Raw genomic sequence first — 17,182 nt, 5'->3', positions numbered from 1 at the left:
CCCCAGATGGCATTTGAATAATTGTCATATGAACAGATGCATTGTTTTCTCTCATTATATTTTGCTTTGTGACATTATTTCCATTAAAAAAATTAGCATGAGCTTCAAATCGTCCCTTGTAGGGCAAAGAGGTGGTGATGAATTTGTCTGAAGTGTGCTGAGAAAGCCAAGGTGACTTCTCACTGAATCACTGATCATAAAAAATAGGAATCTTTATCCGGGTAAATCGGCAAAGGCATCAATTTATAACGCTGGAACTGTTGTTTTCTCAATCCCAGTGAAAAATGGAGCATGTCAAGATGTTGACATTGAGAATGTCTGTCTCTCTCTCTCTCGGTCCTCCCTTTCGCTCTCATATGCAGGCGGTACAGGCCGTCTGTGACCCATCTGGTTGTCACAGTAACCTCAGGGATTCTTGTAAGATAATTAGCTAGGCGCTGGACGTGCCTCATAATTTGGCACGACAGTGTGACACGCTGAAAAGGAATGCGGTGAACCCGATTTGCCATGCTGGAGGTGGAGCGCGTGCCCTTTGACCTCTGTACCCTGACGGGGTCAAAGGTCAATCCAGTAGCCCCAACTCTGCGACAAGACAATTGATGTCCCGTTGCAATTTAATAATGAGGATCACGTCTGTAGCGCGCGCCCCGGTACTGGATTGATTGTCGTTCATTCCAGGAATGACACAAGCTCGGTTGGAAGGTCTCCTCACAGGACGCCGGTGCAACTGTTGTCCTTCCATCTGTTTGGACTCATCTCCTCCTGTTCATCAGTCTCCCTGACTGTGACCCGCGCTGCTGTCTCCGACAGCGCTATGCATTTAAATTGGAATTGAAGCGTAGCGACTTGTGCAGTCTAAACAGACTATATGGAGGGCAACAGGTTTTTTATTGACTTATTGCAGATGAATATTGACATGGGGATTTCTGTGCAGATCTTTTATTTATGAAGTCTTGCGAAACCAACAAATTCACAGAATAATATCTGTGTCATAACTAGGTGCGATGTGATAATTTGCCTGTACACACTGACTGCAAAACTGTTGCACACGTGACTCAAATAGATTCCTAAATTATTATTTAATTTTTTTTTACATGAAAAACGTTTTTTACTGGAAGAGCATTTATGGTGCATGGTAGGACATTATATACAGAGTTTGTACAAGTGCTTTAAAGTACTGGAATAATCTTTTTTCCTTTATCATTTGCTTAGTTTCCTGCTGCAAACAAGTACTGTTACTGTTCCTATTTACTCACCAGTGCTAATTTTTACTCTTATTTGGCCAGTGTTTATTTTGAGCCAAGTACATTTTTACCTCTTTGTATTTGCTGTACAAGCAAGTACAAACAAGTTTTTAGGTCAGACATTTTATTATTTTATTTTTATTTTATTAATTATTTATTTAAATTTTTATTTTATTGTATTTGTTTTTCTTATTAAACATTTAAAATGAAGAACTTATATTTATTTTGTTGCTTTATTTGTATTTTTTTATTTTAAATTAAGAAATAAAGTATTTGTTTGATTAATTTATTTGTATGGGTTGAGTTAATGGTTCAGATGTTTTATTTGATTTCACTTTTTAATTTTACTTAAAATAAAATATAATATAATTTTACTGTAATAAATATAAATATATATAATTTTTTATTATTAAGCAATAAAGAATGTTTGAAAAAATCTCAAATTAGTGCTTAATGTCCATAAAAGTCCTGTAATTTAATTTGGAAGCATCTGTACGAACTAGAACTATGTTATTGCAATGCATGGCGTAAAAATTGTTACTCTTAGTTATAAATTTTTGTTTTAGTTGTCTCAAAAAACATTACATTACATGTTATGCTTTGCAATACTTTCGTTTTGTGCTACTTTTTCTCAATATCAACTTGATATGGCTGTTCTGACAGTCATGCTAAGCTTTTTTTTTTTATTCAAACTTGTTAGTATAATATTTGTCTCCTCAACATAGTTTGCAGAGAGCATGTTTAGTTATAATATAACTTAGTGATATATAATATAATAGTGTTCTTTGGGCTGCATGATTATATTGTGGGAAAGTTTGAATTTGTCGGTTGTTCAAGCTTCCATTCTACTATCTGTGGCTTCTCTTGAAAGTATAGTGGATCTGAAAGGGAAAACTGATTGTATACGTTTTTCAGCAACACAGAAAATGTGATGTGTACTTGTGTTGCGCTATTAGTGGCATAACTAGAAGCATTTGCGTTCACTTGCATTGTGTGTTTTTCCGGACAGTGTTTCTAGATGAGTTCTGTCTCTACCTCACTGTGTTGAGAAACAAAATCCTCACATTCTCACTGTTTCTCCTCATCGGCTCCCTTCCCCCCTTGTGTTTCTTATCTCTCAGTCTCTTTGTCTCTCACCTCATTGTGCTATCTGTGTTGGTCTGGGCATGCACAGATTAATTGATAGTGTGATTACCAGTGACACAGTAAAGAAAAAGCACATCATCTCTCTCATGACATGCATCTTCCCTGAATAGCAATCGAACATCAGCAAAGACCTGATACAAATTACACTGGCTCCCAGGAGAGTGTCATCGTCCGCCCGCCACTCCCTACCTCAGCACGTGTCCTCTCTCTCATGCTTTCACACGAGACAGCGAAAATCAATCAATATGGCAGTCAAGGCGAATGGCACAGCTTAGTCTTCTGGGAGCCGGCGGCAGGTGACTTTGAGACCGTGGGGTCCATGCTAATGAAATTGTGAGTGCCTTCAGATAGGAGACGCTGAATCAATCAGTTTCATCTTCTGTTTACACATCACCTGAGAACGTGCATCAAACAGTCAGCTGGGTTTTTTTTCGTACTCTATTCTAGAAAGGTATTCATATAGCTCTATTCGTTTTCTGAAAGGTGAAGTAAATAGAAAAAGGATGAGGTTTTAGAGGTCATTCCGTCTGTTACGTTCTCTTACTCGTACAGTTTAACTTCAATTCAACCTCATATTTGTCCTCAATCATGTTTTCTCTGCTATCATTTTTTTTTAATAGTATTTCAGGCGTTTCATTCCTTTTTTGTTTTTATTTACAAATATCATAGGTGTGAATTTATTACTTGTTGGGTCTTATATTTTCAACTACAATTATTATTTTTTTATATATTTAGTACCCAATTTTTTATTCTGAATACAATAGTCACTTTTTTTAGCTACTTTTTTTTGTTTCATGCTAGTGTGGAATATTAGCAGTTACTGACGTTAGCTTCCACACCTGTGAGAATCATAGCAGTTTTTTTATTGATGTTGAGAAGACCTCACAGTGTTGAAGACAAAGGCTACTGGTGTTGTATTACAGCTAGTTAATCTGCTCTTATCTTGATGTAAGTGGCCTCCCTTAGGGCACATATCGCGCTGGAATTGGAGAGGTCATTATTTTTGACAAAAATCAAGTTAACTCGTCCTGCATTCTCCCTAATTTCTCGGCTGTTTCCCGTTCCTGCCTCACCCTAGAATTCAGACAGCTGCTTTTTCAGTATCTCACAATGCTGCTATTGTGTAGCTTCCACATAACATACATTACAATGGATTTTACTGTACTCAGCAAGTCAAGTAGGGAGAAAGCTAATGGTTGTAATAATGAACAAAATGCTAATTGTACTAGCTAATAAATGAATCAATGATTGTGTGTCATGGTGTGTATGGGATAGTAATAAAAGTTCAGGGCTGGTGACCGAAAGGTCCAATTCATGAGCTAGTCTACCAATGTGATTGTGTTCAAACATTTAACGTTGAATAATAGTGTACTGAAAGTTGATTGGACAAAGCTAACTGACTACTTGGTACTCACTAGTAATAATGATATCAACTAAACAGCCAAATCATCTGAAAGCAAAGCAAAGATGGTATTCCAATAAGGTGTGCCTCAGGGGGATGGTACTGGTCCAATTGTATTTCAAAAGATCTCATTATCAGTTATGAAAGGAACAACATGTACTCCCAGGAAAAATGTTCTGGAGCTACCTTTTCAGTTGTGTAAAATGTTATAGCATGTCTCTCATATATGACTATATTATACCACTTCTCTGTACCGTGGCACTCAAGAATCAGAAATGCACAGCTATAGCTTGAACATAGGTTGGACATCTGCTCGTACAGTATATCATCTGTCAAACAAAAGATAAATATGCCAGTCCCCGTCAGAACATAATAACCACCTGCTTTATGTGTGCTTTTTAATTTTAGTCATGAAAGAAAAGTCTGTACTTAGTGTGCTTTTTGCTTGGCTGAAGCGAAATCCAAAGAAATTCAAGTTTTTTTCCAAGAAGGGAGAGGTGTGCAAAATACTACAAATGAGTCCATGAGCGTAAGTGTTGCTAAGCGCCGCTGACCCCTTAGCGACAGGCACCGGCCGTGTTACCGGGGAAACGTACCGCCAAAGGCCTTTTTTACACAATGCCCAAGTTCTGAACCAGACTCTTGATGGAGAGGGCCCTTACAAAGAACCCCATTATCCTCGATGCAGGGTAGCGGAAGCTTTTTGAATAAAAACACTTACATGTTATTTTTGTCAGGCATTTTGAACCACCTCACCCTCATTATTCTATTATTCTCATCAAGTGCTCAATCAGCCATTAGCCGTTTTATACCGTACTACCAGAGAGAAATGTGTTTTAACGATCACCTGGGTTGAATGCGAGCGGTTTTCGCCTGGCCAAAAAAAGTTTCTTAGGTCATTTCAGTTACTTGTTTCGGTGCAATCATGGGTGTCCTCTGCTTCTTCCAACCAGTCTCTGTAAACTCTAAATGCTATTAGGTTGCCGTGTGGAAGCAGGTGGGCACTATTAAAATAAATGTATCAACTAATGCGGTGATCAATCTACTGTATATGTCCCAGCTGTAATGTATCACATTAACTGCGCCCTGAGCTGATCGTGTATTAAGAGGCTCAGCTGCGCTAGAACCTCCAAATGAAGAAATCCCTCCAAGAGTGACACCAGAAAAATGCTTTGGTTTGCCTTAGGTCAGTGCATCCGCCTCATTTATGGTGACACGCGTTGCTTGCGCATCCATGTGGCCGCCTTTCCTTATCCTCCTAGCTTTAGGAGAACCACTTTTGCCATTATTTGTTTCCAGTGGCTCTCGACCAGACCAAATCACATCATAGTTGGACTGACAGAGGCTGTATCTTTTATCATAACCCAGAATTCCCCTCTCCCAACCTAGGAATTAGTCCATGACGCAACATTCGGTGAAGTGAATTATATGCTGTTATTACTGGACTGTCGTTAGTAATGGGATAGCTATGATTCAGTAATTAGGTTACCGTATAGTAATGCCTCGCACACAGCGGGCTCATTTTGCTCGTACCATTGATGCCGTTGTGTCTTTTTTCGCTGAGTCTGGCCCAATTTGTAACTTAATTAAATGTACAGGTCCTCCATCATTAAGTTATATTGATTTTCATTCTGTCACTTGAACACGACGCCATTGACAGGTCAACTGGAGCCGAGTGTATCCAGAGAGATGAGGTATATGAAAACATCTTTTAACAATAAAATCCTATTAAAGACTAAATACTTAGTTCCACCCGAGTTCCACTTGAATTAATTGCAATCACTTAATTTCAAGGGAAGGTTGCATTTTCGAGAAGCAGCATTTTTTTCCCCCCCTGAGTCAATATCTCCAGTTATTCATCATAGCTGCTGCCATAAACGGTAGCACCGTATTAACTTAGCTCCAATAAGTGGATTATTGAGCACACCAATTTTTAAAAGTGGTCTCTTAAAAAACCCACGTGCCGCTAGCAGATATTATAGCCTTTGATTAAACATGCAAACGGGATTGAAATGTACCCCGAGGATGTGAACAAAGCTAAATCAAAAAGGTGGAAACGGCCTTTATTCCTGTGATAGCACCCGTCCTGGGTTGTGTTTTGCACATTCAGGGCTACTGATAAATTGAGGATGGTTTTAGAGGTAATATTACCTTGCTGTCGTTTGCCAGTCATTTCCAGTGAGGGCTCTGACAGAACCAGGCCAGGCTGTCTACACATAACACACTGCGATACAGTGGGAAGACAATCCGGAGGAAAATCAATTCACTTCTGGCAGAGATAAGCGGTATTGTATGGGCAAACACAAAGGCTTCCACCCATTTACACACGGAGGCTAATCTCCTCAAAGCTCAAATCTTTCACCAGAGGAGAGGCAATAGGCACGAAAATCTATCACATTATTGCTCAAAATGAAAAAAAAAAAAAAAAAGTGTATATATATAGATAGAATAGATTTATATTATGTGTTTCAAATATTATATATAAATATTGCAAAAAAAAAAAATATATATATATATATACACACTTTATATATTATTAATATTATATATTACTATAGAAAGTCTTCTCGCAGACACACTTCTTTAATAATATATAATATAAAAACTAAATATATATTTAAATATACATAGTACATACACACACATGCAATATATATTATTTAGATTATAATATAGAAATACTCTTTTGTTTTAATAGATGCTTTTATTTTCAAACATTATTACACACAATTAAAAAGAGTCTCATTAGGATTAGGCCTCCTTCATTAAACCATTATTGTGTAAACAGTCATTCAATTTGCCAGTATATGTAAGGATTTACACATCCGTTCTTCTTTTGTTTCATGAAAAAGTCCTGTTGGACGAAATTAGCTAGCAACAAAGACATTTCTATTTGTAATTTTAGTGACATGTTCTATGGAAAGACACAGTTTGATATCTCTACCATTCATTTGCTTGTGATTTTTGCACCTTTTATAAAATGCTATTAGTAAATCAGGCCTTTTTCCTTATAGCTTGACTGCATAATAGCTCAACAAATTTCAAGATAGGTTAATGATGTGGAAGTCATGACCTCTGCGACCTGTATGCCAGTATGCGGGTCGCTTGTAATTGACCCCAATTAAGATGCCCGGGACCCCAGCAGCTGTGTCTCATAGAGATGTATGACTGCTGGGTGCCTGGCGTCAACAGGTTGAGTGAGGTTTAGTTCAGCTTTTCACCACCTTTTCCACTGCAGAGCTCGCTTGAGTTCCTCCCAGATATTTTCCCCCAGAACAGCTGCAGAAAGATTCGGGCTTTACCGCACACACCACTGAGGGCCATTTTCCACTCCTCGGGGCCTCTCAGACTGCTGGGGAACGATGTGGCACTGCTTGTTTTCTCTGTTGTGATTTATCTGGGCTGTGCGGCTGAATGAACGCTGATGTAACAGCTGACGTTTCAATCGGGCTTAATGACTGGCCGAGGCATGAGGTTTCATCGAGGCAGGGTGTTCTTTTGCTTTTTTCCAAAATAGATTTTGGTTTAGCCATAAATGGAAATAAATTCAGTGCAGTTTTCACTGCTGAGGGGGAATTCAGTAAGAATGAAAAGCGTTGTTTATTTGCACGTCGGCTGTGTTATTTTAGTGCTCGGTTTGCAAAATAATCATGAAGATCGGGCAAGAGTGTCCACAATTGAACAACATAAATCCATATCTTGCATATTAAGTGAATAAGATATTCACTTATTATACAGATGTATATTATACACTTAGTATACAGATATATACATATTAAGTGCATATTAAGTGAATAAGATGAATACCTCATCTGTAATTGCATATTAAGTGAAGTAGTAACTGGTTTTGCACTGAAATCTACCACATGATAAACTGTTTAGTGTATTCATCCTTAATGATAAACTAATTTGGATGCATTAATGAAACACATTTCTGCGTAAATCCTTCATAAAACCCTTGGCTCAGTTTGCATAAGACAGTTCAGATACAAATGTGTTGATTTTTGCACTGAAATATACCATGTGCTGAACTATATAGTGAATTAGGCCTTTAGTTTTCTGTAGCCTTTCAAATCGCATGATCGCACATTTATCAGGGAAAGCGAAGGTAAAGGTGCCATTGTGGTGGTTTGTAATGCTGAATCCGGAGCTTCGCTCTGGGAAGTTTACTCGTGTTCTCTTGGACTCCCCATCCTATCTCGAAGGCTCTTAAGCAAGCAGCCGCCGATCGATGAGCCTGATCAGCGATATTCTCTCAGGGTTGCGTTGGATAAGTGCTCTCAGTGTTGCTAATTAAATCCCGGGCAGTAAAAACCATCGTCACCTGCTTTCTGCTCCACATGACAAGCTGCAGCCGCATGCCGGAGATCCGCCATATCACAACTTAATGAGCATTTTTTCTGGTAACTTGATTTTTACAAGCCCTGCAAATATTTATGCTGTCCCCACCACAAATAGAAAAAGTTATTTTAACAACATATATATATGTGTGTGTGTGTGTGTGTGTGTGTGTGTGTGTGTGTGTGTGTATGTGTGTGTATATATATATATATATATATATATATATATATGTGTGTGTATATATATGTATGTATGTATGTATGTATGTGTATGTATGTGTATATGTATACGTGTGTATATATATGTATGTAAATGTGTGTGTGTACATTATTATTTATTTAAACTATCAGAATGTGTGTGTGTATATATACATATACATACATACACATACACACACTTACAGTACAGGCCAAAAGTTTGGACACATTACTATTTTTAATGTTTTTGAAAGAAGTTTCTTCTGCTCATCAAACCTGCATTTATTTGGTCAAAAATACAGAAAAAAAATTTATATTGTGATATATTATTACAATTTAAAATAATTGGTTTTTCATTTATTATACTTTAAATTATCATTTATTTCTGTGATGCAAAGCTGAATTTTCAGGATCATTACTCCAGTCTTTCACATGATCCTTTAGAAATCATTCTAATATGATGATTCATTATCAAAGTTGGAAACAGTTCTGCTGCTTAATATTTTTTTCATAACCTGTGATACTTTTTTAGGATACTTTGATGAATAAAAAGTAAAAAAAAAAAAGAGAATAATAATAAAGAAAAAAAAGAAGCAAATATTTAAAAAATAGAAATCTTTTGTAACTGCAATATACACGACTGGTCAGTAATTTGGGGTCAGTAATTTTTTTTCTTTCTTTTTTTGAAATAAATCAATACTTTTATTCAGCAAGGATGTGTTAAATTGATAAATGATAGTAAAGAAGATTTATATTATTAGAAAATATTTTTTTATTTTGAATAAATGCAGTTCTTTTTAACCTTTTATTCATCAAATATATTAGGCAGCAGAACTGTTTCCAACACTCATAATAAATCAGAATATTAGAATTATTTCTAAAGGATCATGTGATAGACTGGATGTCACATGTGACACTGAAGACTGGAGTAATGATCCTGAAAATTCAGCTTTGCATCACAGAAATAAATGATAATTTAAAAGTATAATAAATTGAAAACCAATTATTTTAAATTGTAATAATATATCAACTAAAAAAGAAAAAAAAATCTGTATTTTTGATCAAATAAATGCAGGCTTGATGAGCAGAAGAAACTTCTTTCAAAAACATTAAAAATAGTAATGTGTCCAAACTTTTGGCCTGTACTGTATATTTATATGTATTTATTCTGTTCTCTCTTCTTTTTATTTTTGTATGGCCTCATCAACAATGAAAGAAGCGCTTGTGAAGAGAGTGAAAGTATTGCGTTGTCATCATCTGCAGTCATGCTCTTTGTCAATGTGAAGATGTCAGTCGTGATTGGACGTGTTTTTCCAAGAGTGCTGTGAAGTGTGTAGCAAATTATAGATCTGGATTTAAGCTAATTTCCATTGGGTCAGGAAAGATGTTATCAGGATTGATTCTGAGCAGGGCCGGTGGAGAAAGTGATCCGATAACATCATCCTCATCTGTAATTGTCTCTTGAGAACGTCAAGTAATGTCAGCGGTGATTTGGCCATATTTTTCCAGTAGTTCTGTGAAGTTTGCAAATGATTGTTTTTCTTACGTCAAGAAAGATGTTATCAGTGGAAGTTGGTGGAGTATAAACCTTTTTCTCATATAGATGTTGCTTCTGTTGCTTTCCTCTCACAGTACTGGTATGAAGGGAATGAGATGGGAGACCTGCCTGTGGATTTCTCCATCGTGTGGGATGGTGACTTTCCCATCGACAAGCCGTCATCCATGCGAGGTAAGAAATCACACACTTCACCTTAAGCCCTCTAGTGGCATTTCTAAAGCCAAAGAGAAGTAGTATTGAAGCTATCCTCTACATTCATATTTTATTGGCATTCCCAGTGTCCTCTTGATGTGGGAGGGTGTGTTACCTTTTTGTGTAAGTGGAACTTAATGCATCTTTTATTTTATTTTATCTGGATTTCACAGTCTGTTCAAACACACTCAGTCTGTCAGGTTTTCTTTCAGTCGCCGTGGCATATTTTATTAATAACGGGGCTTCTGCCTGCTTCAGCCTTATATAACTGCACATTATGGCAGAGGATGGTATAGAATCCACGTCTGTCAGCTTTTAACCTGTCCACACCTCTGTCACTTTGCATTTACTTGTAGAACTTTGAGAAATACAAATCGAAAGACCTCCAGGAGTCGATATATCTCTTGAGGTGAACTTCATCAGGTTTGCTATTACAGAGCGTTTCTGTGCTTTCAAAGGAATAGAGCCGAGAAAGGAACAGAAAGTCACAGCTCATCCGTGTATCTGCAGATATACAATCTCTCTGGTAAATTATTGGTGTTGTGAGTTTATAAATCTGTAATCATTTTTTCAGTAGTCTGTCTGGCAATTCAGCCTCTACATCCACCTTCCCAGAGCCGCCTTTAAAGATTCCTCATTTTGCCCAAAATCCAAGGCAGCTTCACATATATTTATATTCTAGAAAATCCTAGAATGCCTTGTAACGAGCTTTTTGAAGATTTTTGTCCAAGATGGCAGACAAAGTCTAGAAAAAATAAAAAAATAAAAGAATTATATATATATATATATATATATATATATATATATATATATATATATATATATATATATAATAAATAGAATATAATTGATGTATAATATAATTAGAGCTGTCTATTTAACACATTAATTTTCATACATTTCATACAGTTGATTGCTGATGAATTCACTTTTTTAACGAATCAGTCGGGTGAACCAATGATTCAATGGCCAATTCATAAAGAGAAGCATTTACTTCATTCCTGAATGAATCAGCTGTTTGAACAAATCGAATAAATTAATGATTCAATTACGTACTCATTTAGACATTTACCGCCACCTACTGGCAGGTTTAGTTTCTTAATTGTAGTAACATTTAAAAAAAATCATATTATTAAATTCATATACAAGATGTTTTGTAGAATGTTGGTAACTGAACTGTTTTGCTCTGTAAATATATCTAAATACCAATTCAGATGCAGCTTCTGAAAAAAACAAAAGAACATGGCCGTTTTAGCCTAAAAGTTTGTGTAATAAATTCTATGTTGAATCAAATCAAATATTTATTTCTAAAAATACTTTTTATAATGTCTACTTTAAATCATCTTTTGGGGGTAATTTCTTGGCCAAGTAATTAATTGGTTACAATTTTTAATCTCTTGACAGCCCTAAATAATATAATATAATATAAAAAATAATAATGTCCACACAGCTGTCAGTTTATATAATGTATATTTTATATTTAGATTTTATATTTAAAATGTTACATATTATATTATACATGGACATTTCAAAATATGTCATGTATGTCAAAATATATTAAAATAAATATAATAATAGTATAAAATACTACAACTATGCTGCCGTATAAGCTTTTTTTAAAGTTATTTTTGTGTGTTTATTTATTTATTTATTATATAATTTACTTCTTGATTGGTCACATTTTCAATACAAGTATATTTTATTTACTACTTAAAAGCATTTAATCAACAATGCTCCATTTTGTGTTTATTAAAGTATTCTTGTTAGCTTAGCAACATGCTAACATCAGGCTCTATGTGTTTAGTGGCTCTTTTTTGTTTTGTAAATATGAGTGACTATTAACCAAGTTGCTACCTGTGAACAGCATTTCAAATCACTAACGTATGAGATTCCTCGACGCTGCCAGTGTAGATAGTAACCAGCGAGTGAGCTCACTAGCGTTTGGAACAGAGCCACTGTGTATAGAACTGAACCTCTACACCCACTACAGCAGGGCACCTTGGTTTTCTGCTTCCTCGAGGCTTCTGGTCAGAGTTATTAGTGTGGGTGGGCAGCACATGAATCACGGCACAGTGAAAGCAGGCGTGGGTTTTGCCTCGGCTACCTTCCCCTTACAGTTCAATTATCGATTGGCACCATACAGCTGGCACCACTCCAAACATGCCCTGCGTTTAACTGCCCAGCCGAGAGTACGGCTATATTCTCACTCTCTCTCTCTCTGTGTGTGTGTGTGTGTGTGTGTGTGTACCCAGCTCTCCTGTATAAGTGTGAAGCTCAGAGGGACAGCTGTGGGCTCTGTCTGAAGGCCGACAGCATGTTTGAGTGTGGCTGGTGTTTGGCTGATAAGAAGTGTCTCCTGAAGCAACACTGTCCTTCACCCGAACACAACTGGATGCATCAAGGACGGCGCAACGTACGCTGCAGCCATCCTCGTATCACAAAGGTAACACGCGTCATGAAAGCCATCTTGGACCATAGATTTGTATTGTTTTCTGATGAACCCTAACGAAACATAACACTCATTGACCTTTGCCAACCCTTTTAGTCCATAATGTGACGTTTCTGACGGAAACGGTATAGTCGATGAGGAAAATAATTATGATAGGGACTTTAGGTAGGCAGTAGATGACTTCTGCCAAAAAAGGATCATGTACAATAAGGCCAAGACTTTAACCAACATCTTTAAAAAAATTCATTCATTTTTTTTTTTTAATTACAGCAATTATTTATTTATCTTTATTGTTTATCTTTATTTATTTATCTTTTTTTTTAATTACTTCGATTATTTATTTTTTATTTATCTCTATTTTTGTTTATTTATTCATTAATTTATTTATTTGTATTTTTACCACTATAAAATATAGATTTTTACTACAAAAAATATAGAAAAATATTGATTATTATTATTATAGTTAATTTATTTATTCATTAATTCATCTTTATTATTTATTGTTATTACAATTATTTTGTAATATATCTTTTTATATATCTTTATTTATCTTTATTGTTTATTTGTATTCATTTATTTTTATGTTTTTAGAACTAAAATTATTTTCTCATGTATTTACCATTTTTAGAATTAAAACTGTATTATGTATTTCTTCATTTATTTATATTTATTGTATTTTTATATACTGTATATAAACCTTTTTTTCTCATTGGGGATTTCCTCAAAAGAGGTTTTATCAGACTTTAGCTTTTTTATGGAGTCATTTTTAGGAATTTTGTCCCTTAACGTAAGGTTAAAACACACACAAAATAAACAATTCTCCTGAATGGCAGATATCCCAGACTGCACCTTTCAGAGTGTTGACCTTTACAGTTTTTAGAATGTGTTTTATATCCTCCAATGAGAAGCTGTCATCTCTGTCTCCACAGATCCGTCCACTGACGGGGCCGAAGGAGGGCGGCACACGCGTGACCATTGAAGGAGAGAATCTGGGGCTGCAGGTTCGAGAGATCACACATGTGCGTGTGGCGGGAGTTCGCTGTAACCCTGCTGGTTCTGAATACATCAGCGCTGAGAGGTGGGTTATGAGAAATACTATACGCTACAAATTCAGCTTCATACTTCTCACGTCACTATTTAAAGGTGCAGTGAGTGATTTCAGAGAAGCACTTTTTAAACATTTTGATTTAAACATTTTTCAATCAAACCAAACAAACACACCCCTCCCTTCATTGCACTGCCCCCCAGAATGCACTAGCACGGGTGCCTCTATCATAGCTGAAGCGAAACAAAATAATCCTTATCCTAAAGCTCTTGCCTGGTCATAACTCTTCTTTTCTGTGATATTCCTCTGACCTTTTCTCTTTTGTAATATCTCTCAGCCATCTCTCTTTCTACAGTCTTACTTCAGATCTCCCTATTGTTCACTCTTGCTCCTCCCCCATCATGAATGGACACGCCCCCTAGTTCTGATTGGCTGCAAATGTGTTGTGCTGCTCGGTCCGATCCACTTTCAACAGCGTTTCTCAGAAATGGTTTACTGCACCTTTAATTTAATAGAGTTAGTATCACGTTTATGGACAGTGTTTTGTACAGGAGTGATATCTGTGTTCTTGACCTGCAGGATTGTGTGTGATATGGAAGAATCTCTGATGTCGAGTCCCCCTGGTGGTCCGGTGGAGCTGTGTATCGGTGACTGCAGTGCCGAATATCGTACCCAGTCATCTCAGACATACTCTTTTGTGGTACGACCTCTACTTTTTAAGACATATTGGCTATGTCTGATTAAACTTGAAACATATTGTCTTATAAGGCAGTGGAGGGTTGAAGGCATCAAGACAAATCCTGTATGCGCAGTTCAATGATTGGTTGACATAATAAATGTAGCGTTTGGAAAAAGTCGGTTAATGTCCATTTGTATTAATTAATTTTGAATATTTAATTACTACAGTGCTTATTTCTTAGTTGAAATGGAATTGAAAAAATAAGTTATATGTTAAAGTAATACAAAAAATTAATACAATATTTTACTTATTATTTATGCATTTATTTAATTATAATCATCATAATATTTATATGCCTATTTCTTTTCTGAAATGGAATTAGAAGTTCGGAATATGGAATAGAAAAAAATGAATGTGTATATATATATCACTTTTTTTTATTTTTGTTTTTTTTTATTCAGTTTATTCTGTTGTTTATAAACTTTATTTTTAATAAGTTGTATTCAACTTATGATTCCATTTGTGCCAAAAAATAAGCTTTGTAATTATTAAACACTCAAACTTGTTCTAGAATATTAAATGTCACATTATGGTGCATTTTAAAGCAGTTTCCAGGTGGCTTCACACACTGACTGGCCAGTGAGGCAACTGCCTTCGATTTTGGATGTAGTTATTATATTTTAATCATTCTTTTTGTATCGATTCCCTTATCGCTGCTAACGTTTTGTTTGTGGTGATTTACGAGCAGCTAATCAATGTGTATCCATCCTTTGAGACTCAGCCAATCCGATTTTGCACTTGAAACCGATGAATCGTTAGGATTCCCTTTTCCTACATCCTGTTAGCCAATCAAATCAACTGGTGGAGCCCATGTGATAATGTAGTTGAAGGGAAGGGGGATGTAAAGAATGACACAATTACCCCCTCCTCCCCGCAGAGGTTTAAGTGGTGCCCAGCAGGAATAGGGCATTAGTCTATTATCCCGAGCCCAGGAGCTGTACGTACACACACACATACACACACGTATATAAATGGATGACCCTGCCTGGATTCCCTCAACATCTAATCAATAGCGTCCAGGCAGCTTCAGTCGTGCAGAAGGGTAAAGCAAATGAAAACACGCACTCCGACCAATTACACAGGTATGCAACTAATTACTGCGAGAGGGCGGCCTGACAGGTCCTGCGCCGAAACAAACGAGCCCTGCACGGAGTGAGAGCAAACAGGACATTTCTATTACAGTGATGAGTGTAATCTTTTCGTGTAGTAGCAGAATGGGGAAAACAAGTGCACGCTTGAGCGTCTGTATCATGCTGCAGCAAGCTCCATCTGTTCGGAAGTTACCGTCGTTTCTCTCGTCCCACTAGACTCCGGGTTTCAACCGGGTGCGGCCGGAGAAAGGACCCGTGTCCGGCGGGACCAGGCTGACTATCTCAGGCCGACATCTGGACGCCGGGAGCGCCGTGACCGTACTTTTGGCCCAGGAAGAGTGTCTGTTTGTCAGGTGAGCAGCTTTTCTGTCAGCTCTTAACCGGATCTTCCAGCGCGGATCACATCTGCGTCTCTCGACATCTGCGGGATACAGTTGGACTTTGGAGGAAGCGAGATGTGTCATTTCCACATGAAATTAAATGAGCGTGCATGGCTGTCCCCAAATACATCCACATGCTCATGCCAAGAAACATGATGCATTACTAGTTCTGATTGTTAGTGAACTGTGTGGTGATTAAACTGCAGTAACATCTGCTTAGAAGATATACATTGTATAATGTTGTCAGTTCCTGGCCAGGAAGGAAAAAAGACCAGCATGTATTTCCATGCTAGTCTAGACTGGTTTATGCTGGTCTAGCCATGTGGACTTGCTGGTAGAGAAACCATAAATAAAAAAGTTTGAGAAAAAAAATGCATTAAAAAGTAAAGTATATAAATATATATATAATTTTTAAACTCTATTTAAACTATCAATTCTAAATTTCATTTCATATTATATTTAATATTAATTAAATATTCATTTAAAATAAATAAAATAATTACTTTATATATATATATATATATATATATATATATATATATATATATATATAAACATTTTATGAATATTTGAATATTTAATGACTACAAAATTACAAGTTTTTATTTTACTTTTTATTCAACTTGTTATTCCATTTTTGCCAGAAATAAGCATTGTAATTATTGAACTCATTTGTTCTAGATCATTAAATGTGACATTATGGTGCCTTTTAAAGCTGGTCTGAAAGCAGTTTTCTGACTGAAAAGACCAGCATGCATTTCTATTCTAGTCTACACTGGTTTATGCTGGTCTAGCCATGTTGTTCGCCAACCAAAGTCAGCTGGTGAAGCTGGTTGACCAAAGAAGTCCAGAACACATACAGTAGAGGTCTTTTCAACCTGCTAAAAGCCTGCTAAAACAGCTTAACCCTTTAATCGATGGTGGTCAGCCTGGTCAAGTTGGTTAGTCTGGTCTGTTTTGATGGTTTTAGGGGGGATTTCTGTTCCTTTCAACTGGGAGACTAGCTGGCTGACCAGCTAAACCCCAGATTGGCCATCCTGGCTGACCAAATAAACAATCAGACAAGACCACTGTAGGCTTGTTTAAGCCTACAGTGTCACCATTTTTCAAATTTGTAAAAAATAATGGTTCAAAATAATGGAAATTGTTTCAAATATTTCTGGTTTTGTATCATTTAACTTTGTTCTGACAGGAGAACAGTGCGCGAGATAGTGTGTGTGACGCCACCATCAGCATCAGGCTCCGGGGCTTCATCTGTCAAGCTGTTCATTGACAAGGCAGAGGTCACCAGCGAAACACGTTACATTTACACAGAAGATCCTACCATTTCCAGCGTAGAGCCCAACTGGAGCATTATCAAGTACGTTAACACAATCTCACACACACTCAATGGCTCTG

At 36.6% G+C, this 17,182-nt stretch overlaps 1 protein-coding gene across 1 annotated transcript in view; it reads left to right on the top strand.

Annotated features, from left to right (window-relative positions):
- Positions 1-17,182, top strand: part of plxna3 (plexin A3) — a 179,726-nt gene that overhangs the window by 138,251 nt on the left and 24,293 nt on the right. Inside the window, exons 11-16 of the mRNA XM_082189123.1 lie at positions 9,963-10,059; positions 12,333-12,523; positions 13,459-13,607; positions 14,154-14,274; positions 15,621-15,757; positions 16,977-17,144. Of these exons, the coding sequence (XP_082045249.1) occupies positions 9,963-10,059; positions 12,333-12,523; positions 13,459-13,607; positions 14,154-14,274; positions 15,621-15,757; positions 16,977-17,144 (863 nt within the window). The remainder of the gene's footprint in view (positions 1-9,962; positions 10,060-12,332; positions 12,524-13,458; positions 13,608-14,153; positions 14,275-15,620; positions 15,758-16,976; positions 17,145-17,182) is intronic.

This window comes from Leuciscus leuciscus (assembly GCF_965113295.1).
Source record: "Leuciscus leuciscus genome assembly, chromosome: 13".
Taxonomy (NCBI): Eukaryota; Metazoa; Chordata; class Actinopteri; order Cypriniformes; family Leuciscidae; genus Leuciscus; species Leuciscus leuciscus.
Note: the sequence above shows the minus strand (reverse complement) of the source record. Positions and strands in the feature narration are given on the sequence as shown.